This window comes from Myxine glutinosa, chromosome 6, assembly GCF_964187855.1.
Source record: "Myxine glutinosa chromosome 6, kmMyxGlut1.1, whole genome shotgun sequence".
Lineage (NCBI taxonomy): Eukaryota > Metazoa > Chordata > Myxini > Myxiniformes > Myxinidae > Myxine > Myxine glutinosa.
In genome coordinates this window covers 152,816,888-152,842,859 of record NC_136266.1, presented here as the reverse complement: position 1 = coordinate 152,842,859, position 25,972 = coordinate 152,816,888, and the positions used below count along the sequence as shown (strand labels likewise).

At 42.3% G+C, this 25,972-nt stretch overlaps 1 protein-coding gene across 1 annotated transcript; it reads left to right on the top strand.

The window, feature by feature from the left end:
• Positions 1-199: 199 nt before the first annotated feature.
• On the top strand, positions 200-22,925 carry UFD1 (ubiquitin recognition factor in ER associated degradation 1). The gene is made up of 12 exons (XM_068118745.2): positions 200-446; positions 2,813-2,933; positions 4,866-4,898; positions 12,126-12,247; positions 14,882-15,012; positions 17,732-17,804; positions 19,595-19,663; positions 19,749-19,814; positions 19,969-20,019; positions 21,839-21,927; positions 22,076-22,154; positions 22,719-22,925. Exons 1-12 carry the CDS (start codon positions 444-446, stop codon positions 22,785-22,787), a joined length of 906 nt encoding a protein of 301 aa, XP_067974846.2. The 5' UTR covers positions 200-443; the 3' UTR covers positions 22,788-22,925.
• Positions 22,926-25,972: the final 3,047 nt, after the last annotated feature.

Here is a 25,972-nt window from a genome sequence, read left to right as displayed (position 1 = left end):
TTCTCCAGCTATAATTTTTAATTTGTTTTAAAAAAAAACAGGTATAATTTTTTTTTTTTTTTTAAACAGGTGAAAACCTCACACAGCTTGTGCTGCCAAAGAGAGTGATCATAAAAATGTTTCTAACGCTGAAGTTAAGATAACATCGTGTTTTTAAACAATGATGATTTAAGCGGTGTATAGGTGGCGCTGTTCGGTCAGTTGCTTTTCCCCTTGCATATAAAATTAATTGAGGAATGCTTAGGCCTAATGCTATTATTAATGCTATCATTAATATTATTTGAAAAACGTCCAAAAGGCACTCAAATTCATTACCACGAAATCAGTACGGGAAACATTGTGTTGTGCGTTTACCTGTATCAATATCCGCTTTGGTTTCCTCGGGTTTTGGCCATTACTGTACTTGATTGGGTTCGCGATTCTGAACCACTGGATTGATCAAAATGGTAAAAAGGTCAAACATAATAGAACTAATTCAACATAATATAATAACAAACTGCCTTTAGTCCTGTATCTGTTGTTATGTCGAACATTTCTGTTTTATTGCGACGAAATGTGAGAATTAAATGATCGTCACTAATCGTAATCTTGTGGTTGATTTAAAATCGTGTTGATTATTGCTGAAGGTGACACCCGTTATCCATCCCTTGTTTAATGTGACCCCCGTTATCCATCCCTTGTTTAATGTGACCCCCGTTATCCATCCCTAGTTGAATGTGACCCCCGTTATCCTTCCCGAGTTTAATGTGACCCCCGTTATCCATCCCTAGTTTAATGTGACCCCCGTTATCCATCCCTAGTTTAATGTGACCCCCGTTATCCATCCCTAGTTTAATGTGACCCCCGTTATCCATCCCTAGTTTAATGTGACCCCCGTTATCCATCCCTAGTTTAATTTGACCCCCGTTATCCATCCCTAGTTTAATGTGACCCCCGTTATCCATCCCTAGTTTAATGTGACCCCCGTCATCCATCCCTAGTTTAATGTGACCCCCGTCATCCATCCCGAGTTTAATGTGACCCCCATTATCCATCCCTAGTTTAATGTGACCCCCGTTATCCATCCCTAGTTTAATGTGACCCCCGTTATCCATCCCTAGTTTAATGTGACCCCCGTCATCCATCCCTAGTTTAATGTGACCCCCGTTATCCATCCCTAGTTTGATGTGACCCCCGTTATCCATCCCTAGTTAATGTGACCCTCGTTATCCATCCCTAGTTAAATGTGACCGCCGTTTTCCATCCCTAGTTTAATGTGACCCCCGTTATCCATCCCTAGTTTAATGTGACCCCGGTTATCCATCCCTAGTTGAATGTGACCCCCGTTATCCATCCCTAGTTTAATGTGACCCCCGTTTTCCATCCCTAGTTTAATGTGACCCCGGTTATCCATCCCTAGTTGAATGTGACCCCCGTTATCCATCCATAGTTTAATCTAATGTGACCCCCGTTATCCATCCCTAGTTTAATGTGACCCCCGTTATCCATCCCTAGTTTAATGTGACCCCCGTTATCCATCCCTAGTTTAATGTGACCCCCGTTATCCATCCCTAGTTTAATGTGACCCCCGTTATCCATCCCTAGTTTAATGTGACCCCCGTTATCCATCCCTAGTTTAATGTGACCCCCGTTATCCATCCCTAGTTTAATGTGACCCCCGTTATCCATCCCTAGTTTAATGTGACCCCCGTTATCCATCCCTAGTTTAATGTGACCCCCGTTTTCCATCCCTAGTTTAATGTGACCCCCGTTTTCCATCCCTAGTTTAATGTGACCCCCGTTTTCCATCCCTAGTTTAATGTGACCCCCGTTTTCCATCCCTAGTTTAATGTGACCCCCGTTTTCCATCCCTAGTTTAATGTGACCCCCGTTATCCATCCATAGTTTAATGTGACCCCCGTTATCCATCCCTAGTTTAATGTGACCCCCGTTATCCATCCCTAGTTTAATGTGACCCCAGTTATCCATCCCTAGTTTAATGTGATCCCCGTTATCCATCCCTAGTTTAATGTGACCCCCGTTATCCATCCCTAGTTTAATGTGATCCCCGTTATCCATCCCTAGTTTAATGTGACCCCCGTTATCCATCCCTAGTTTGATGTGACCCCCGTTATCCATCCATAGTTTGATGTGACCCCCGTTATCCATCCCTAGTTTGATGTGACCCCCGTTATCCATCCCTAGTTTGATGTGACCCCCGTTATCCATCCCTAGTTTAATGTGACCCCCGTTATCCATCCCTAGTTTGATGTGATCCCCGTTATCCATCCCTAGTTTGATGTGACCCCCGTTATCCATCCCTAGTTTAATGTGACCCCCGTTATCCATCCCTAGTTTGATGTGACCCCCGTTATCCATCCGTAGTTTGATGTGACCCCCGTTATCCATCCCTAGTTTAATGTGACCCCCGTTATCCATCGCTAGTTTAATGTGACCCCCGTTATCCATCCCTAGTTTAATGTGACCCCCATTATCCATCCCTAGTTTAATGTGATCCCCGTTATCCATCCCTCGTTTGATGTGACCCCCTTTGTCCATCCCTCGTTTGATGTGACCCCTGTTATCCATCCCTCGTTTAATGTGACCCCTGTTATCCATCCCTCGTTTAATGTGACTCCTGTTATCCATCCCTAGTTTAATGTGACCCCCATTATCCATCCCTAGTTTAATGTGACCCCCGTTATCCATCCCTAGTTTAATGTGACCCCCGTTATCCATCCCTAGTTTAATGTGACCCCCGTTATCCATCCCCAGTTTAATGTGACCCCCGTTATCCATCCCTAGTTTATTGTGACCCCTGTTATCTCCTCAGTTCAACATGCTGGAGCCCTTCCTGAGGTCCGTACCCTCGCACTTCTCTGCCACTCTTCGCTGCTTCTCCGTGAGCATGCTTCCTGGCAGTGAGAGGAAGGACGTGGAAAGAGGAGGGAAGAGTAAGAGAACGTTCTTGTGAATGATCATCCGGTGTGAGTGGTTTGTGAATGATAATCATTCGGTGTGAGTGGTTTGTGAATGATTAATCATTCGGTGTGAGTGTTTGGTGAATGATCATCATTCGGTGGGTGTGAGTGTTTTGTGAATGATCATCATTCGGTGGGTGTGAGTTTTTGGTGATTGATAATCATTCGGTGGGTGTGAGTGTTTTGTGAATGATAATCATTCGGTGTGAGTGTTTTGTGAATGATAATCATTCGGTGGGTGTGAGTGTTTTGTGAATGATCATCATTCGGTGTGTGTGAGTGTTTGGTGAATGATCATCATTCGGTGGGTGTGAGTGTTTTGTGAATGATCATCATTCGGTGGGTGTGAGTGTTTTGTGAATGATAATCATTCGGTGGGTGTGAGTGTTTTGTGAATGATAATCATTCGGTGTGAGTGTTTTGTGAATGATAATCATTCGGTGTGAGTGTTTTGTGAATGATAAATCATTCGGTGTGAGTGTTTTGTGAATGATAATCATTCGGTGTGAGTGTTTCGTGAATGATAATCATTCGGTGTGAGTGTTTTGTGAATGGTAATCATTCGGTGTGAGTGTTTTGTGAATGATAATCATTCGGTGTGAGTGTTTTGTGAATGATAAATAATTCGGTGTGAGTGTTTTGTGAATGATAAATCATTCGGTGTGAGTGTTTTGTGAATGATAATCATTCGGTGTGAGTGTTTTGTGAATGGTAATCATTCGGTGTGAGTGTTTTGTGAATGGTAATCATTTGGTGTGAGTATTTTGTGAATGGTAATCATTTGGTGTGAGTGTTTTGTGAATGGTAATCATTCGGTGTGAGTGTTTGGTGAATGATAAATCATTCGGTGTGAGTGTTTTGTGAATGATAATCATTCGGTGTGAGTGTTTCGTGAATGATAATCATTCGGTGTGAGTGTTTTGTGAATGGTAATCATTCGGTGTGAGTGTTTTGTGAATGATAATCATTCGGTGTGAGTGTTTTGTGAATGATAAATAATTCGGTGTGAGTGTTTTGTGAATGATAAATCATTCAGTGTGAGTGTTTTGTGAATGATAATCATTCGGTGTGAGTGTTTTGTGAATGGTAATCATTCGGTGTGAGTGTTTTGTGAATGGTAATCATTTGGTGTGAGTATTTTGTGAATGGTAATCATTTGGTGTGAGTGTTTTGTGAATGGTAATCATTCGGTGTGAGTGTTTGGTGAATGATAAATCATTTGGTGGGTGTGAGTGTTTTGTGAATGGTAATCATTCGGTGGGTGTGAGTGTTTTGTGAATGATAATCATTCGGTGTGAGTGTTTTGTGAATGGTAATCATTCGGTGTGAGTGTTTTGTGAATGGTAATCATTTGGTGTGAGTATTTTGTGAATGGTAATCATTTGGTGTGAGTGTTTTGTGAATGGTAATCATTTGGTGTGAGTGTTTGGTGAATGATAAATCATTTGGTGGGTGTGAGTGTTTTGTGATTGCTAATCATTTGGTGGGTGTGAGTGTTTTGTGAATGATAATCATTCGGTGTGAGTGTTTGGTGAATGATAAATCCTTTGGTGTGAGTACTTTGTGAATGATAATCATTTATTCTGTGTGTGTGTTTTGTGAATGATAATCATTTATTCTGTGTGTGTGTTTTGTGAATGATAATTATCATTCGGTGTGTGTGTTTTGTGAATGATAATCATTTATTCTGTGTGTGTGTTTTGTGAATGATCATCATTTGGTGTGAGGATTCACATTGTTTGGCATGAATGCTTGGAAACCACGTGTGTCATTATTAATTGTTGGTGGAAGGAAATGATGAGGTTAAAATAGGTAAAATGTGGACTGGTTTACTCTACTCAATTTGATGCTTAGTTCTGCAATTACTTCCTTGGTTTGAATGTCCTTGTTTCTCGTTTTTTGTAGTTATTCTTCCACCATCTGCGCTGGACCAGCTGAGTAAGTTATACAAACGTATTTTGCATAATGCATGACACATAAATGCAAAGAATGCATCACACAGGTGAACAGTTGTCAGTTACATGTATTCTTAACATGGACCCAGGATAGAAGTGCACCTCCTCCCTCACCCATAACACTCATCAAAAAGAGCTGTCTGCCATGGGATATCATTCTGCACATGGTGAACAATCCAGCCAATTCCTTGCTGGGCAAACCAGGGACAAGAAACTCACGGATGGAGAGTGACATTTAGGACGGTGATTGGGAGGCAGGGTATTATAATCATAATAAATAGCACCGCAAAGCGGGCGTAACCCCTCAACCCATGCATGGTGAAAGGAAGCATTGATGATAATTTGTTATTTAAAGCGAAATTGTATACCGAGTAGGAACTGCAAGCAATGAAATTTTCGACCATGAACCCATTAACCCATTTCGCGCCCATGAACCTTCCTCTACTCAACCCCAACACACACTGCAAAAATGGATTTAATCGGACAAGCCGATCTGCTCGAAATTGACGGAAACCAATTTCAAGATGGCTGCCGTGGTGGCCATATCGAAAATCGCAGCGTGCCCATGAACCTTCCTCTTCTCAACCTCAACACACACTGCAAAAATGGATTTAATCGGACAAGCCGTTCTACTCGAAATTGACGGAAACCAATTTCAAGATGGCTGCCGTGGCGGCCATATTGAAAATCGCAGCACGCCCATTTTCGAAAGGAACCTTTCTTTACTCAACCCCAACACACACTGCACAAATGAATTTAATTGGACAAGCCGTTCTGCTCAAAATTGATGGAAACCAATTTCAAGATGGCTGCCATGGCGGCCATATTGAAAATCGCAGCGCACCCATTTTCGGAAAGAACCTTCCTCTACTCAACCCCAACACACACTGCAAAAATGGATTTAATCGGACAAGCCGTTCTACTCGAAATTGACGGAAACCAATTTCAAGATGACTGCCGTGGCGGCCATATTGAAAATCGCAGCGCGCCCATTTTCGAAAGGAACCTTCCTCGACTCAACCCCAACACACACTGCAAAAATGGATTTAATCGGACAAGCCATTCTGCTCGAAATTGACGGAAACCAAAAGTTGACGGAAGCCCAGATGGCTGCCGTGACGGCCATATTGAAAATCACAGCACACCCATTTTCGAAAGGAACCTTCCTCTACTCAACCCCAACACACACTGCAAAAATGGATTTAATCGGACAAGCAGTTCTCCTTGAAATTGACGGAAATCAAAAGTTGACGGACGCCCAGACGCCCGCCCACCCGGACGCCCGCCCACCCGCCCAGACGAGGCCCGTGGCGACAATACCCCTTAGCCCATTGGGCTGAGGGGTGAAAAGGGATGGGGGAGACGTTCTTACGTAATGGACCTTACACCCTTTAATACAAAGCCCCATCCTGCCAAGGTGGGACCTACGTCATAGAAATACAACAATTATTTATTGTAATTATATCATATTTATTTTATTTATTTATTTATTTATATCAGTCATGTACCACTTGGAGCCCAAACCCCATGTATTTTTTTATTAATACTTGCTGGTTGGTATACCTGTCAAGGACAGGTAACAACAACAGTCCCATTACTGAATGGTGCTGGAAGTGTGGCCCACCGGAATATCCTGATGTTATCCACATTGGTTGGAGGAGTTGTGATTAAATTTTGATGTCGTAAGCAGGATTGTAAGGCTGTTAATTATGCCGACGGCATTTGGTGATTATTTATGAAGTGGTGAAAGAGGAGAGCAATTGGTGAGAAACAGCCAGCCAGACAGACAGACAGACAGACAGAGAGACAGACAGACAAACCGCCTTTTAATTTCCAAAGAAGATCGTCGATATATCTTTTGGGGACTGATAACAACAGCGATGCTGTGATGGAATGGTGCCGGAAGCGTGACCCATTGGAATGCCATGACGTCATCCAACATGGCAAATTATTTTACATGTCTATTTTTTACTGGGCTAAACAGAATAATTTGAGAAGTTGCAAATAAATGTAGGTTCCGTAAGCTGAATTGCAAGACATTGTTAATTATGCGTACGACATTTGGTAACTATGCAGTTTTTTTTTTTTTTTTTTTTTTTTTTTTTGTATACAACATCGAGGCTCGTGAAAGAGCGAACATTAATCACACAGAAAGACAAACAGACACATAAAACAAATAACATCGGGAGCGGTAGACAAGATGGGGAGAGAGGGATGAAGGACACAAACACAACATTTGAGAGCAGGGACCGAGAGACATGGAGACATCGAGAGATCTGTGGGAGGGAGAGGGCTTTGGGGGGGAGGCATGTGAAGGGGGGGGGGGGGGTGGGAGAGGTATAAACATATGGACACTGCCAGGATTTCCAGGAAAGAAGTTGGAATTTCAAACAAGGTGGATCTGGGGTGAATTAGTGGGGGTAGAAAAGATCAAGGTTATGGATGGGGGAAGATAAGAGATGGTGGTGAACAGCTGTTTTAAAGACCTGGAGGGAGGAGAGGGATTGAAGGGAGTGTGGGAGTTTGTTCCACAGGTGGGAGAAAAGAGGAATGAAAGAGTGAAGGTGAGCAGAGAGCCGAGATTTCGGCAGTTTAACCATCAGAGGGTTGCTGGCAGATCTTGTGCGACCTGTAGGAATATTTGGGGGACAGAGCACAGAGAGAGAGCTGGGGGAGCAAGGCCGGAGAGGAGTCGGTAGAAGACAGAAAGACCACCTACCTGCCTGCGGTGAGTGAGTGAAAGGCCCTCAGAGATAGCTTCATCGCGGGAGATTCCAATGATTTTGAAAGCTTTGGATTCAACAGCGTGAAGCCGAGCCAGGTGTGAGGCAGGAGCACCAGCCCATAGGGGAGAACAGTATTCCATTGGCAATTGGCAGTTTGAAGCAATGGGAGATATGGCTTCAAATGCTAAGGAACATCATGTTTTTATTCATACAGGATAGAAAGTTTTTTTGTTTTTGTTTGTTTTTTTACCTCTGCCACCAAAGGTGGACAGAGGTAATGTTTTCTCCCCTGTGTGTTTGTTTGCCTGTGAGCAGGATATCTCAAAGTTGTGCATATTTATGACAAAACTAGGTAGATGAGTTTAGATAACAAGAACAAGCCGATTCGATTTTGATTTTGGTCCGGATCCAGATCCGGCATATCAGTGGTATACAAAACATAAACTGTTCAGCCTGGCAGATGAATATGCTCTTCCGAGTGCCGTTCTTGTTCCGAAGACTCTTTTGAGGAACGTCACCGAGCCCCAGACAGATTCCAACTGCAGTTTTTTATGGTAATATTCCCAGTGATGGTTTCAAAGATCTCCATGAGGTGTTTCTTCATCTTCCCATTGCTGCAATTATCACTAGTCCAATTTCAGCGCTCTTTAGCAAACAAGATCTTTTCACTTTATTTTTGAGATCCTGGTATTTGGTCATTTTCTTGATTTCTGTATTGTTTAGGCCAAAATCGCTGGGGACGGAAACCGCAATTAGCGATGCCCTCTTTTCTCTTTTTTTTTTTTTTTTTTTTACCCAAGTACAATATCCGGTCGCAAAGCTTTGTTTTCCATGTTCACGCTCGATGGGATCATCAGAACATATGTGAGCGTTACTTCCTTGTTTTCAATTATCAGTCCCCTACCAGTTTCACTGGAGAGAAGTATTAGTTTGCTCTCAATCTGTCTGTCCATCCCTGTGGTTTTTCCTTTGATTTTTGTGAAAAACCTGTGGTTTTTCAGACTTTTTTTTCCCAAACCCTCTAACATATTCAACTGAGACTTGGTACATGGGTTTATTATAATAAGTTGCAGAACAAGTTTGCGTTTCAGGGCGTTTTGTCTATTTTTCACAGTTATACCCTTTTCGGACTTCGAAAATATCTCATCGTACGGGGACATATATTGCAAAGCTATTTTCGCCCTGATTTGTCGGACTATCCTAGTTCCAGTTTTTTGGGACTCGGATATCATAGTTTTGCAGATGTGCCAGTGGATTACTCTACATACTTTGTTTTGCCTTCGAGTGTACAGCTGCACTGACATGAGGTTTTAAAAAATATCCTGATAGGAGGTGGCTCATACTTTTTTGTTTCTACCTTGCAGAACTTACACTTTCCGATTGACTCAGTCCCACCATTTTTTTAAAAGCCATTTGTGTATTCTGTTACGTGGTCCCCTCGGTGACTACCTGGTCTCGGTGACCCCCGGACCGTGAGAGGAACTTCGCCAGAAAGTTGTATCACATATGCGCTTTCGCCACGCAATCCATATGAATTCCACCCAAGAGAACACCGAGTTTCAATGATATATTTCAAGGGTAAGGATACCATACAATTTCAATGCTACAATCAAGGATATTTTCCCCGAGCAATCCACCATCAACAATTCACAATCCACAATCAATCCCCTAGATGATTAAGATGGCCATCTTATATATGTGTATCCCCTTTTGTACTCACGACCCCCTTTTGGTCTCTGTCCCTCACAATGTCTCTGGGCCCCTCCTGACCAAGATGATGGTCGGCTTCACCGCACTCGGGCGGTTGAACGAACCCCGGGTGGACGTGTTTCCCCCGGGCAGGTATCGTACCGGGGACCACGGCTGCAGCCCCCTCGTGGCCACGCGAAGCGGGTACTGTAAAGCAAGCAAAAGCCACACGCCGCTTGCAACGCGTTGTTAGGCCCCAACGTGCGACCCGTACGCGTCTTTGTAGACGGTGTCGCGAACGGTGCCAGACGCTGGGTCGGTGCACGGCCACACGGCAGTTTGACGTCCACCGGGCAGGTATCCGTCCCGGTAACTCCTCTCGCCAGACGGGCTCGGGAACGCCGCTTTTCCACACGGCTCAATATCAATCCCACCTCTCGTCGGAGCGGGGCGAGGAAGAAGAATCCTCGTGTCTTTCTTCTTCCGTTTCCGGTCTTTTTTTCCAGAAGGGCTCCTGACCCTCCAACCACAACAACCCTTAATCGACTACACATTGATAAGCAAAGACCTGAATAGGAATTCACAGACATTCCCATAAATATGTAACAATTGTCACTGGTTGGGCATTTATTATGATTCTTTCTCCATCCCAGTTGAGCTGACCTCTTCTTAGCCATTCCAATGATCCTTCTCTGTCTATACCCAATCTGTCTAACTCCTTATTTTATAACTTCCTGCTCTTTTGTTGTTCTCCCAGTTGTCAGTGTATATCTGTTGATATTTCAATTTCTTTTTTTCCAATCATTAGGGCTGTATTCATTGCTGTTTTCCTTTCATGATTTCCCTTTCATGCGTGACATCTTCCATTCGCACCTATTTTTTGAATTTTTTTGCTAGGTGGGATAGCGATACCTTCTCAGGCTTGCTGTCTTCATGTTTGCATACAAATTGGGTTTGTAGTTTATTGACCTTTTCACGTATTCAGCCAATCCTACAGTTGTCATTCTGTGCACGTGGTTGAGCTCCATCAGGCCACAATCTCCTCGTCTCAGCAGGTACATTCTCGGGATGCATTGCTTTTTATGGATGGTAAGAAGTTTCCTTGTTTTAATATCTGATTTTTATTGATTGCCGCTGGTGGCCAGTTTATTATTCCACAGCTGTACTGGAATATTGGTGTTGCTGGTTAGTTGATGGCTTTGATTTTCTTTCTTGGAGAAAGGTATATTTTCAGGATCAGCCTCGATCCATTCAGGTATTCTTTGGTAATTGTTTTACGCATTTGTTTGTGACATATTTGGCGGCCCTCTTCTACTCCAAGGTATTTGTATGATGCTTTGTTGTTTGGATCCTGTATTGCTGTGTGTATATATATATATATATATATAAAAATAACCACCTTTAGAGGCCATTTTTCCCCGCAAAGCGGGGGTTGGCCTTTTTCGGGAACCGTGGTTGTTGTTTTTTGGTCCCCTTTTTGAAGCAAAGTTTTACGGCCGGAGGCCCTTCCTGACGCCAACCCTTTTTGCCGCCTTTAACGACAAACAGGGAATTACCAGTGAACTGGTACTCAATTAGCCGACCTCGGAAGGATGACAGGCTGAGTCAACCCCCCTGGCGTTAATTCAGCGATCGACCGGGATTCAAACCCAGGATCCTAGGATCCTAAGCTGGCACCCTAGCCGCTAGCCCAACACCAGGGTTCTTGTGTCCAAGTCGATTTTTATTTTGTCCGTTTGTGTTGATTTACCTAGCATGTTATACCCTGTATGAATGTGCACTTGGCACATTTATTGAGACCAAATTCCATTTGAACCTGAAAACGATCATTCATACTAATTTTTCATCGTTTAGTGAAAAGAGTTTTAGATCATCCATGTAAAGTAGATGTCACCTTTCTTGTCTCTTTGGACATTCTCTTATTGGACGTTGGGATGTATCCTTGACCTTTCTCATTAATGAGGTTGCTCACTGGGTCCAGGGCTAGGAAAAAACATGAGCGAAAGGTTCTCAACCTGGACGATCCCGCAATGTATCTTCACCACTGGTATTTCGATCTTTCCTTCCAAGTTCTGTAATATCAGTGGTATTCCAAAGCTCCATTGCTTTCTCAATCAGTTTGATTTATTTGGGGGTTGACCTTGTATAATTATATGCATTTTATCATCCATGAATGTGGAACACTATCAAAAGCATTTTTGGCTTCTGTCCATGCTGTGGATAATTCTGTTCTTCTGGTTTTACAGTTTTTGAGCATGGCCTTGTTTACTAGTCGGTGGTATATTGTTCCTTAGCATCCCCTCTTCCATTTGTGTGTGTGTGTGTGTGTGTGTGTGTGTGTGTGTGTGTGTGTGTGTGTGTGTGTGTGTGTGTGTGTGTGTGTGTGTGTGCGTGCGTGCGTGCGTGCACGCACGCGTGTACGCATACAACCAAAATTGCGCTGAGACCCACTGCCGATTTAAAAAAAAAAATTAAGCGAGAGCAGACCAAGTCTCACGTCACGTTTCATAACCCAAGCACATGCCCACTTTTATAACTAAGACACAGCCATTTCCGGCCATGTGCTGATGCGAGGAGGAAATTGAGGAGTGATCATCAAAACGACCTGAAGCTAAAATTCCATTCACCTCATTGATAGTCTGCTCTGCTATCTTCCAGCAAGTGTCTTAGTTTCATGATAGGTCCTTTGCAAGCAAAATTCCTTACTTAATCCAACTTTATTTTATTTTTAAACTTGCATTTTTCTTATTATACGAATTGCTCTTCCTACCCTATACCCCATATCCCACTCATAGGTCGGCTGAACGTGTCATATCCCATGCTGTTTAAACTACGCAACACACGTGCAGAGAGGGAGACACATTGTGGCGTGCTGGAGTTTGTTGCTGATGAAGGAAAATGTTATCTGCCTTACTGGGTAAACCGATAGTTAAGTGTTGTTTGTTATTTTGTTTGGTAATGAGTGGTTCTCAATATACACTGTGAGTTAAGAATTGCATGAGAAAGTATTTCAATACAAATATTTCATCTCCACGCTGTCAATGTGAAACGCTTCCATATTTGAAGACCCCATTTTGTTTTATATTTGATGCCCCCATTTTGTTCTTTGTATATTTGGAGTCCCAATTTTGTTGTATATTTGGAGCTCCAATTTTGTTGTATACTGTATTTAGTGCCCCTATTTTGTTGTTGTATATTTGGTGCCCCCATTTTGTTGTATATTTGTGCCCCTATTTTGTTGTATATTTGGAGCTCCAATTTTGTTGTATATTTAGTGCCCCTATTTTGTTGTTGAATATTTGGTGCCCCCATTTTATTGTTGTGTATTTGGTGCCCCCATTTTGTTGTTGTGTATTTGGTGCCCCCATTTTGTTGTTGAATATTCGGTGCCCCCATTTTGTTGTGTATTTGGTGCCCCTATTTTGTTGTTGTTGAATATTTGGTGCCCCCATTTTGTTGTGTATTTGGTGCCCCCATTTAATTGTTGTGCATTTGGTGCCCCAAGTTTGTTGTTGTTGAATATTTGGTGCCCCCATTTTGTTGTGTATTTGGTGCCCCCATTTTGTTGTTGTGTATTTGGTGCCCCCATTTTGTTGTTGTGTATTTGGTGCCCCCATTTTGTTGTTGTTCAATATTTGGTGCCCCCATTTAGTTGTGCATTTGGTGCCCCATTTTTTTGTCGTGTATTTGGTGCCCTCATTTACATTCTAGCAGATCTGTGATTTCTTTTTTTTTCAATTTAAAGCATACCTGATGATACACACACTGGTTACCTTGTTCATGTGTATAATGATATTACTCAGATGGTTATTGTTGGTGCTAACATTCAATTACAATGGATAATTCGTCACAAAACCCAATAGGCTGTTTAATTTATCGATGTCCAACCAGCAGATGCATGTAGTCAAAACTTGTTTGTTCAACTGATAAAGAAGAAGAGATTCATGAAGAACACCGACGTGGTGCTGTACATGGAAAACCATCTCATGACTGGCTTTTGTTCCCCCTACCCCCCCTTTACTCTGATTTGCCATCTATACATGCTCGGAGCAAGAACATTTACAAAAGCCCCTCCCTCTATCTACAAACTTCTCATAATTACTATATAGTTCTGTATCGAGAAGTAACCAGAAATTCCCCTCATTTAGAAGGAACAGGCTGCATACAAAACAACAACAAACACCATCTCAGATTATTCCCAATCCATAAATATAAATCCCAGTTAACTCTCCCCAAGCCCACCTCTTTCCAACTTTCCTATTTTCCTTCCTGTGAGTTTGCTTCTGTGTCCATCTTGTTCATCCCCATATCCTCCGCTAGCCCTCATTCTTTCCCACATCCCTAATTCCCCCAATTCTCCCTCTATTTTGTCCCTCATCCCTGTTGTTGGTGTGCTTCCCCTCTGTCTTTCTACAGTTATTTTGTTCTGTTATGTCTGATACGTTCGTTCTATGTTTTAGCTCCTCCACAAGACTCGTCATTGTATACCAAATGAAAGGGTGTTTTTACCTGTACCCCCACTATCTCACCTGTCCTCGATTTCACGTAACCTCATCTTGTGTTTTACTTTGCAATTTTCTGAACTCAAATGGTCTCTGTCATACTTCTGCATTTAGTCTTCCTTCTATCTTTAGTTTGTCCATTTCAACTTATATCCTTGCCAACTCTACTTGATCACTTGTAGAACTGTGGACTTCTTCCTGAAAGACCCATGTGATTAGTTATGGCCTAAATCATTCATCTCTTTTCATGCTGGATGTCACCACTGTGCCTATTCTGTCTGATACGGCTCTGAACTACACTTGCTTTAGATGTTTTCGTTTTTGGAAGGAAATTGTCACCAGAAAGCAACACCATGACGTCAAATTGATTAGCCATATTAGAGTACCGTACATACCACACGAGTAATTTGCCATAAACATTAGATTGCATTTCATCAAACACACGGTGAATAACCATTCGTAGTCCTGAGACACAATTTTCTCAAATGGATAACATCAAATGAAGATCCCACGCACAAGTTCCCTTACATGGACAACAGTGAATGAAAGTCATGGAAGATCTTCCATGATGATCTCAACCTGGAACTTCCAAAATGTAGTTATTGGAAAACAAGTCAACAATCAACTTGGTAGCACACAGGGCTTTCTTTTCCCCGACACCTTTTCTCACACAGCCTCGTCATGGTGGACGAGAGTGAGAAGCGAACTCGTAATGGCAATGGCCCATCACCTTCAACGGTGCCTGTTTTCCTTCCCCGATAACATCTGAGTTGGTTCTAGCTGCTGCCCCATCCCATTTGCACACCAGTTGTGTGTGTGTGTGTGTCTCTCTCTCTTTTCAAGTGAAGAGGAACCTCCTTCTCTCTTGTTACGCTCCTCACAGCATGACGTGTCTGCTCCACGAATAAGCGAAAATAAGGCCTACTGTATGTGGAGCACATTTATGGTGGTGCTAATACAGAAAATATGAAAGAGATAATTTTGATGCCATAAAACGTGTTATCGTTTGACATATTATGTAAAGTGCAGAGATGAACTTATCACTGCAGATGATGCGGAATTTATTGTTGGAGGAGGGAGGGCTGGTTTCGCTCAGCAGCGTACAACTTCAAGTCGCCTCTTATTCCGAGTTTCAGCCACAGAGTCCAGATTTCTTGGACATTACCAACCCCAAGGCCGTGTAAGTATTTCATGTGGTGGTTTTTGTGGATTTGCTAAAAGAGACAATGATCCGTAAATGTACATTGGGGGTTGGAGCAGGTGGAGAGCGGGAAGGAAGGATTTAATTGTTTTTTTCAAATTCACTTGGCCGAGCTATTGTGATCGTCTTTTAATTTTATTTTATGAACATCAAATTTGAACATACCCTCCCGCATTCTCAGCACATGTTTTTCAATCGTTAGACAACATTTTTGTTTGACAATGTTCTCCGGTGATCTCGCAGTGGTACATCATCATTATGATGGTGCGAGTCGTCACTTTCACTGAATCTCTTCCCTTCGTCGGCGTGCTCACTAAGCATTGTGCGGCGTGCGATGGCTGTATTGCGGGACCCACAGCGTCTACCGCAAACATCGCAGGTATAGACTGGTCCTTGTGGAGATATTTAAAATAGGGACTTCATTATGTATCGCCCTGTGGTTATTGTGGCGGCGAGCGAGCAGGAAATGCTGGAGCAGTGGAAGGATGCGCTCGAGAGACATGGATTGAGGATGAGCCTGGACAAGACTGAGGTAATGTGGGTCAGACAGCGGGTCAGACAGCAGAGAAAGAAACTTAACATCAGTTCATAGAGAAGGAATATCTGGCAGGGAAGTAGATTTGAGTATCTAGGTGGAACGATGACCGAGGATGGTAGCTCGGAGGCAGATGTGTGGAGGAGGATGCAGGTGGGTGCATGGAAGAAATTTCAAGGACTTATTGCGGACAGGAAAATGTCAGGGACATTGAAAGGGAAAGTTCTGGTGCCCTGTGTTACCGAGAGTGTTGGTTGGGGATAGAGGGCAGTGGAGGAGTATTGTACAAAAGGTGGGGCAGCAGCAGTAGCTTGATGCCATTAGGCCTCACCCCATATAAAGGTAATTGAGGAAGAGGAAGAAGAACTTTGATGTTTGGTCATTTAATGGTGTGATTGTGCACGTGTATAATTATGTATATGTCGGCTTGTTACTTGCTGCTTGTTATATGCTTATCCCTGGTGTTGGGCTAGCGGCTAGGGTGCCGGCTTAGGATCCTAGGATCCTGGGTTCGAATCCCGGTCAATCGCTGAATTAATGCCAGGGGGGTTGACTCAGCCTGTCATCCTTCCGAGGTCGGCAAATTGAGTACCAGTTCACTGGTAATTCCCTGCTTGTCGTTAAAGGCGGCAAAAAGGGTTGGCGTCAGGAAGGGCATCCGGCCGTAAAACATTGCTTCAAAAAGGGGACCGAAAAACAACAACATCCACAGTTCCCGAAAAAGGCCAACCCCCGCTTGCGGGGAAAAATGGCCTCTAAAGGTGTTTTTTTTTTTTTTTTTTACTTGCAAAATCGAAGATTTTTCAAGTATATTGGTCGGTTGTGTTTGTGACTCTGTTAGTTTGTCACCGGCCTACAGGTCACAATTTTCAACCGATCTTCACCAAACTTCACCAAGTGGTAGAGTTGGTCAAATGCCAGAAGCCTATTGTTTTGGGGTCAATAGGTCAAAAGGTCAACATAGGCCAAAGGTCACCAACTTTGCTAAATTTCTAAAATCCTCAATTTTCATCCGATTGACTTGAAATTTGAAGACCACTTGCATATCTGGTCATTGAATTCAACCACCAAGAATTTTTGAAGTCAACATAGGCCAAATTTCTAAAATCCTCAATTTTCATCCAATTGACTTGAAATTTGGAGAGGACTTGCATATGTGGTCACTGAATTCAACCACCAAGTATTCTTGAGGTCAACATAGGCCAAAAGGTCAACATAGGCCAAATTTCTAAAATCCTCTATTTTAATCGAATTGACTTGAAAATTGAACAGCATTTGCACATTGAGTCACTAAATAGGGAAACTAACTATTTTTGAGGTCAAAAGGTCAAAGGTCAACTGAAGGTCAACCTTCCAAAATCATCATTTTTCATCTGAAAAATCGTCACTTTTCATCCTGTTGACCCGAGCTTTGATCAAGATTGTAAATTTTAAACTTCATGAAATGGACAATTTGCTGTATCAATGGTAAACTTTTGGGGGAGGGCGTATTTTGCAAGTATCGTGCTACGCATGACGTTTTCTTGTTTTTGTATTCGTTTCTAAATGCTTTTAACCCTTTGAGTACGGATGACGTCCAGTGCTGCAACCCGCAAAAAAGTTTTGTGTACGGATGAAGTTACTACACGTCATCGACTACACCGATAAATAGATCGTCAGTACGTGGTTGCATTCTCGTACCAAAATGCCAAATTAATCCCATACGGGGTATTTTTATCAAAAAAAATCCCGTACTCAAAGGATTAATATTCTCAATTTGCGTTATTGTCATTATCTAAAACTCCCCTCTGTGTGTTGAAGGGACACCTTCCATGTAGGTACACTTTTGTTTGAGTGCATTGGGGTCCATAAAACACAAGGACTCTTTCTCTACATTTTTGATACAAAAAGGATCATAATATTTAAAAACACAATAATTATAAGACATTCGTAGTAATGTATCTCGTGTTTCACTCAATATTGAATGAGTTAAGAGATGATCGAAGGTTTAGCGCTAACTCTTAGGTGTACAGACAGCAATGAGGTAATGAACCCCCAAATATTGTTTGGATTTGAGCATGTTCCAATAACCCTCAACCTTGAATTGTTGTGCTTGCACTTGTCGCTTGCAATGAGCAATCTGATTGGATGTTTGGTTCAAACGAAACATCTTTTCTCTTTCAGCCTGGAGAATGCCCTGCGTAACTTTGCGTGTTTGACGACAGGAGACGTCATCGCCATCAGTTATAATGACAAGGTTTGTTAGGTTTTGACTTTTTATTTTTCACTAAAAGCACAAAGATAATTGTTTCAAAAGGCAAACTGTGTTTACCTGATCTTGTTCGTTTGTTAGTTGCAAAATTGAAGATTTTTCAAGTATATTGGTCGGTTCCGTTTGTGGTTCTGTCTGTCTGTCTGTCACCGGCCTACAGGTCACAATTCTAAACCGATCGTCACGAAACTTCACCAAGTTGTCTAAGCCGTCCCAATGGAGAAGTCTATTGATTTTGAGGTCAAAGGTCAAAGCTCATCTGGAGGTCAAATTTCTAAAATCGCCATTTTAAATCCGATTGACTTGAAAATTGAACAGCATTTGTATATCAAGTCACTAAATTGGGAAACATACTATCTTTGAGGTCAAAAGGTCAAAGGTCAACTTGAGGTCAAATTTTTAAAATCAGCAATTTTCATCTAAAAAGCCATCAATTTTCATCCGATTGACTTGAAGATTGCATTTGCACATTGAGTCACTAAATAGGGAAACCAACTATTTTTGAGGTCAAAGGTCAACTCAAGGTCAACCTTCCAAAATCATCACTTTTTATCTGAAAAATCATCAATTTTCATCCGATTGACTTGAAAATTGAACAGCATTTGCACATTGAGTCACTAAATAGGAAAACCAACTATTTTGAGGTCAAAGGTCAACTCAAGGTCAACCTCCCAAAATCATCATTTTTCATCTGAAAAAGTCACTTTTATTCCTATTGACCCGAGCTTTGATCAAGATTGTCAATTTTAATCTTGATGAAATGGGAAATTTGCTGTATCAATGGGAAAAAAATTCTTGGGGGGGGGGGGCGTATTTTGCAAGTATCGTGCTCCGCATGACATCTTCTTGTTTATTTGTTGATTGTTGCCTGTTTTGTTTTTTTCTTTATTTTTTGCCTAGTTGTTGTTGGCTGATTTTAATTTTGATGCATGATTATTTTGATAATTTGCACATTGTCATTCATGATTGATATCAGAGAAATTTGATTACAGTACAGTATGTGTACTGTAATGTAGTTCATCGCTGTGTTCAAGGGTCGATGCAGTGCTTACTGTACATCCCTGTGTTCAAGGGTCAATGCAGTGCTTACTGTACATCCCTGTGTACCAGGGTCGATGCAGTGCTTACTTTACATCGCTGTGTTCAAGGGTCAATACCGTGCTTACTGTACATCGGTGTGTTCAAGGGTCGATGCAGTGCTTACTGTGATGCTTTTTTATAAAACGTATTTATTTCGAGCAGTAGCAAAAACCCAACTCTGTAGTGCACCACGGCAATGATGGGCCAAATGGTTGGTCATACAGGATTATGCGACCACTCGTCACACTCAGCGGTGTTCTGCAGAGACTGCTTCAGCGGAACCGACGCTCTATAGAGCATGGTCTATATTTGTTTTGTTTGTTTTTACCATAAAATCTGCACATCAACCTTGAACCAACCTCAAATATAATTCCAAAGGCTTTCAAATTTTATCGACTGTTCAGCCAGGGAAAAGTAATAGTGGATACATACATACATGTTCCATGGCATTCGGGCAATGAGAAAATGGCATTCTGTCTTTGAATGTTCAGAAGTATACAGCATTGGCTTTTTTTGTGATGGTTTCACAATTGAAAGCAGTTTTCCCTTAAATTACTGTCCCTTAAATCCTGAAAGCGTTTTCCCTTAAATTAGTTTGCCCTTAAATAATTATTAAATTCCTTAAATTACTGTTCTTTCTGACTGTATGATAGATGTTTTTTCTGTGCTGCCCACGTTACTCCTTTTATTCTCAGGTCTATGAATTGTGTGTGAAACAAACAAAACCAGATAATGCAGTCTCCATCATCGAGTGTGACATGAATGTAAGTCCAGCTCCCTTGTGCTCAGGTGTTGTGTGGTTACCTGGTAACTCGTTCTCATATTCAAAGTAACTCGGTTTTGTTGCAGGTTGATTTTGTCACACCAGTGGGCTATCATGAGCCAGAGAGGGCAAGTAGATCTACTGCTGATGATGTATGTTTTCCGTGACTTGTTTCCGTATATTACTTACACACGATATTCTTTTCCTAATGATATCAGCCACATCACCATTCCAAAAAGTCCATGTTATCTCGTTTATGCCTTTTTTTTGTCTGTTTATCTCACAAGTTTATCTCTTTACCCCAAGGATATTGAAACAGACTCTGTCTCGCTCCCTGAGCCAGATTTAGGCTTTCGGGTGAGTATTTTCCAACGTTTTTGGTGTTTGTATATGGTCGTTTGTTTACATTTGCTATAGTTTGATGCCATACATGGAATGATAAAATTGTGTGCCTGCCCTTGGTGTGAAGGTACCTTTTTTTTTTTTTGTATACTGAATCGAGGCTCGTGAAAGAGCTAACATTTACTTCACAAACAAATCAACCAGACAAACAAAATATATAAAAAGAGGGAGCGGAAGACAAGATGGGGTGAGGAGGGGAAGCACACAAACACAACATTTGAGAGCAGGGAGATGTGTGGAAGGGAGAGGGCTTGGGGGGAGGAGGCGTGGGAAGGGGTGGGGGGAGGGAGAAGTATAAAACACAAGGACACCAAGGACTTCCAGGACAGAAGTTGGTATTTCAAAAAAGTGGAATTGGGGTGAAATTAGCGGGGGTAGAAAAGATCAAGGTTTTGGATGGGGGAAGATAAGAGATGGTGGTGAACAGCTGTTTTAAAGACCTGGAGAATGGAGTGGGATTGAAGAGAGTGAGGGAGTTTGTTCCAGAGGCGGGAGAAAAGAGGAATGAAGGAGTGAAGGTGAGCAGAGAGTCTTGATTTTGGCAGTTTAACCATAAGAGGGTTGCAGGCAGATCTTGTGCGACCTGTAGGAATATTTGTGGGACAGCCCAGAGAGAGCTGGGGGGGCAAGGCCAGAGAGGAGTCGGTAGAAGACGGAAAGACCACCAACCTGCCTGCGGTGAGTGAGTGAAAGGCCCTTGGAGTTAGCTTCATCGCAGGAGATTCCAATGATTCTGAATGCTTTGGTTTCAACAGCGTGAAGACGAGCTAGGTGTGAGGCAGGAGCACCGGCCCAGAGGGGAGAACAGTATTCCATTGAGCTGCGGATGAAAGCCTTGTATGTGGTGAGGAGCTCAGGTGTGCCAAGGAAGGACTTCGCACGACGGAGGATGCCCAGTCGGCGACTAGCTTTGGAGGCCAGATTTGAAATGTGGTTTTCCCAGGAAAGATCATGGCAGATAGTGAGACCCAAAAGCTTGAGTGACAGAACTTCTTGGAGAGGATTATTCAGAAAGTGGATGGGAGGGTTGTCCAGTCGGTCTTTTCGGAGAGACATAGTGAGAGTGTGAGATTTGTCAGGATTGAAAGACATGTTCCACTTGTTTGCCCAGTCTGTGATTTTGTCCAGGTCTGCAGAGAGTGAGGAGGCTGCAGACTGCCGATCTGAGGGATGAAGAATGGAGCGACAGAGAGTAGAGTCATCAGCAAAGAGGTAGAAAGGATTTTCAAGAGAGTCAGAGAGATCATTGATGAAGACCAGAAAAAGCACAGGGCCCAGAACACTGCCTTGGGGAACTCCAGCCTGAACAGGAAGAGGAGATGAGAGAAACCCATTCAGGGCCACACGTTGACTACGACTAGAGAGGAAGTCCGCCAGCCATGCGTGGAGATTTCCATGGATACCAAAAGAGGAGAGTTTGGTGAGCAGAGCGGGGTGCCAGACCGTATCGAAGGCACGTGATGTGTCAAGGGAGACTGCTCTAATTTCCTGTTTGGCATTGAGGACCTCCATCCATTGTTGAGAAAGCAGAAGCAGCATGTCCAGAGTAGAGTGACCAGGTGTGAAACCAAATTGATGATCAGATATCAAGCCATTGGAGAAGAGGAAAGATTTAAAACCTTGAAACCTTGAAAACACCTTAAAACCTTAAAGACCTTGAAAACAAGTTGTGAATTATGACCAAAGTGATTAATGGGTCTGATTTCTAATTGCATTCACTCACAACAACAACAACAACTCATTCACACCTTCCGCCTGTGTGTCCTATTCATAGGCATTTTCTGGAGCTGGAAATCGTTTGGATGGAAAAATAAAGAATACAGAAGCACAACCTCTGAGTTTGAAATCTTCAGAGCGCAGACGGTGAGGGGTACAAGGGTTGGTATTCACACGGTGGGGTTGCGAGTGCAAATCCCTACTGGAATCAAATGAAACGATCAAGATAATGAGGATTATTAAATGGGGAAAAACATGTTATCATTATGGTTTTTTATTTAATTCCCACCCACAGCGGCATTCCAAACCTTTCTTACTGCCGTGGTCACCTCACCTTCATCCGGACGCGACCACCACCACCTTCACCTGCACAGGTAGGACCACACAGTCGTAGTTCAGGTTTGTGAGCTCATCTTCACTTGGAAGTGAAATTGCTTTCCTGTCATGGGTATGGCATCATCTAGTGTTTCCCATATCCTTTCATATTCAGGTTCGACGATGGAGAACCAGCAATACTGTATATTGATTTACCAGTGTCGTGCTATTTGTAAATTGTCATTTTCACCGTCAATATGCTTCCACTAACACTGCCTAAGGGCAGCTGTGAAGTTTTAGTAATCCAAAGAAGCAAAAGGGAGTTCCCCAGATGAGATAAACATCGTTACATCAAATCCCTGAAAGTTCTCTTTCCTTTACAAGATTGATTTCTTCACTCCCCTTGTGCCGTCAACAATATGCTATCACCGATTTGGAGAAATGGATGCCTTCTCTCCATCATGTTTGGTGTTATGTAATATGATACTGATTGGATTTTTATAATTATTCTATATTCCACTGTATATCTATTACATATAACTGATTTTCATACGTAGATTATATTAGCCTTGTATTTCTAGTTTCCTTTCCAAATCAAGTCACTTTTTCTGGATGTTTTTCAGGCTGAAGATGAAGGTTTCACAGCTTTCTCTGGGGAAGGCAGAGAATTGAAGAAGGGGAGACATCCATAAAGATAATAGAGTATAGACGGAAGAAGTAGGTGTGGGTCGTGAAGGAGAGAGATGTGTGGAAAGGCTTATTAGATTATTCTGGTAATGACTGTTTTCATTTTACTCTTTGTTGCTCAATAAATAGCAAGGCACACACAACTGCAAGTCTTCTTGATTATTTAATGGTTTCTATCTGCTGTGCTGAATGCTGTTACATGATGGCCAACATCATCTGCATGCATTACAAATGTCGACTCTAGTTAATTTGTAAGCAGAGTTAAGGAATCCTTCATCACTAATGGCCTGATCTTCCATAACCAAGGTCACGACTTTTGTTAGGTTATTTTGGCTCATAAAGTGGGTCCCGGTGCCCACACATACATACATACATACATACATACGTTAATATTTGACGAAAACATCTCCTCACACACTACCTGACCGATATGGACCAAATTTGGTACGATGCATCAGGACAGCTAGGTCTCAAGGGGTTGTGCTCCCCATCTGAATGCACCCCCTGTAAAGGAGGTGAAAGGGCGGTGTGCGTGCCCCAAATATTGGTATTTCATTCAAAAATCTTCTTAGAAACAGCCAGACAGATCCAGACCAAACTAGCTACGAGGCATCGGGACCATGCCCTTACCTTAACTTGTGTTCCTCATGGCCGTATCTCCCCCATAAAAGGGCCATGGGCCCCCTCCTCTAATCCCTCATTTTCACTAAAACATCTTCTCCACAACTACCTGAGCAATACAGACCCAAATTGATACGATACATCAGAACATGAAGGTCTCATGGGGTTTTGTTCCCAATCCGGATCCACTCCCAATAAGAGCTTGAAAAGGGGGTTTTGCCTCCAAATTCAGGTAATTTCTTTTGAAGTCTTCTCGGAAACCATGGGGAAATAACCATCAGTCCCCCATGGCTATTTTTTTCATTCTGCTCACTCAACTCTGGACATGTTGCTTACACTCTCACAACAATGACCTGAGGTCCTCAACCAGATCGAGGCTGCCTCTCAATATACGCACCTTCTCTTGTACCTTTGTTTGGCATCCTGCCCTACCTTGCAAGTTCTCTACTTATGGCATGCAATGCTCACTCCATCAGCTTCCTGATTTTCTTCACAGACACAAACAGCAATTTTCATGAAATCTGACATCGAGGACCCGCCACAACGCGATGTTTTGAATCAAATTCTGTTAATCACATGTAGATAAGTTAATGATGCCTGCAAAATATTAGTTTGTGGGAAAAAATATTTGTTCAAATTTTCTTTCAAACATCAATGAAAGAACCCTTGAAGCACACACAGGCTGTTTTCCATTCATCACTAGACAAAGGCAAAAAAACACCCAGTACGTAACAGCACGGTAAGGGTATCGATGTGAAAAAAACAAAAACATTCACCTAGTTGAGGTTTGGACAAGGTAACAATATAATGATGTACTTGCATTGGCAGACTGTATTACTATGGTCTGTAGAAGATTTGGCAAAAAAACAAACAAACAAAAAAAAAACCTTTAGAGGCCATTTTTCCCCGCAAGCGGGGGTTGGCCTTTTTCGGGGACCGTGGTTGTTGTTGTTTTTTTGGTCCCCTTTTTGAAGCAATTTTTTTTTTACGGCCGGATGCCCTTCCTGTCGCCTTTTTACGACAACCAGGGAATTACCAGTGAACTGGTACTCAATTTGCCGACCTCGGAAGGATGACAGGCTGAGTCAACCCCCCTGGCGTTAATTCAGCGATCGACCGGGATTCAAACCCAGGATCCTAGGATCCTAAGCTGGCACCCTAGCCGCTAGCCCAACACCCAATCTGTAGAAGATTTGGCAAAGATGGAAGAAAATACCTACAGTGAAATTGGATGTCAATGTGCCTTTCGCAAAAATCAATAAACCAATGATGTTAATGACAGGCCTCAATATGGATAACCAAGAGTGTTTAATGGTATTGAGGGGCTAATAGGTCTAAAGGGGCCTTTCAATAATGGTCTAAAGTTAAAGCTCTGATGGTCCAAAATCAAAGGTCTGTAAAAAGGTCTAACGGATCTTAAAGGTCAAAAAGATACATTCCAATGGCAAGCATGTAATCAACGCTACCCACACATACACACTTGAGTAACAACATGGCGCCCATTGTTAAGTTTGCCGAGTTCTGATTTTCTATGGCTCTGGTTCACCCGCAGTGCGGTAATCTTTATCCTGATGAAGCAGCACTTACACAGAAGGAAGGAGGCCCACAAGGCTACAGACCTGACGTCTTTGGCCCACCCAATGATCTTTATACTAATTGGATCATGTGCCTAACATTAATTGATCGGGTGGTTCTGAAGCCACCGGAAGTTATCCATCCGCCATATTCCTTCTGCCACAACACACAAAATCCCATTTGCATCAATACAAAATACTTGCTTCAAGGTGCATATTTCCTACGAAAATTCCACCTTCCTACTTGATTTTTATCCTTTCCTCCTTGATTTTATTCCATTCCTGGGTTGAAAAAGCATTGTTTTCGTGTTTATGAAATACCATCGTGTGCTGTTTACGGTTATAGCCGGCGAAGCCGGTGTTGTCAATGAACGCGTACGTATTATGTTGAAAAGCCAGATTTTGCTGGATCCCTTGGCTTGAGAATTTTGAAGCTTTGACGCACCAAATCGCTCAATGGAGGCCGCCATCTTGCGGATGCGGAAGTATGCATAACAAATTGAAAAATTCAATAGAAGTTTGTTTCACCCGTCTTTGTTTGATTCACAATCTTATGCACCTCTAATTTGTAATTAAAATACTTTAAGACCAACCTCGGCCTGCACGGGCCTGGTTATCTTCAACGAAAATCGTCAGCAAACACCGGAACCAATGAGATTCGAGCATTTGAAAAAATATTTCAAAAACCAAATCACTCAATGGAGGCCGCCATCTTCCGGATGCGGAAGTATGCATAAAAAAATTGCGAAAAAGTTCAATAGGAGTTTGTTTCACCCGTCTTTGTTTGATTCACAATCTTATACACCTCTAATTTGTAATTAAAATACGTTAAGACCAACCTCGTTATCTTCAACGAAAATCATCACCAAACACCGGAACCAATGAGATTCGAGCATTTGAAAAATATTTTTTTAAAGCTTATTACGTGTTTCGGAGGGTGAAAACGGCGTCAAATATTCTAAAATTGACGAAGAATTATTTTTTAGAAATCTCGT

What these genes read in the sequence shown, in the direction of transcription:
- UFD1 (XM_068118745.2), top strand. An exon ending in AGCCAGATTTAGGCTTTCGG is followed by an intron (nt 20,020 to 21,838) that starts GTGAGTATTTTC and finishes TCCTATTCATAG; the next exon opens with GCATTTTCTGGAGCTGGAAA. An exon ending in AAATCTTCAGAGCGCAGACG is followed by an intron (nt 21,928 to 22,075) that starts GTGAGGGGTACA and finishes TCCCACCCACAG; the next exon opens with CGGCATTCCAAACCTTTCTT.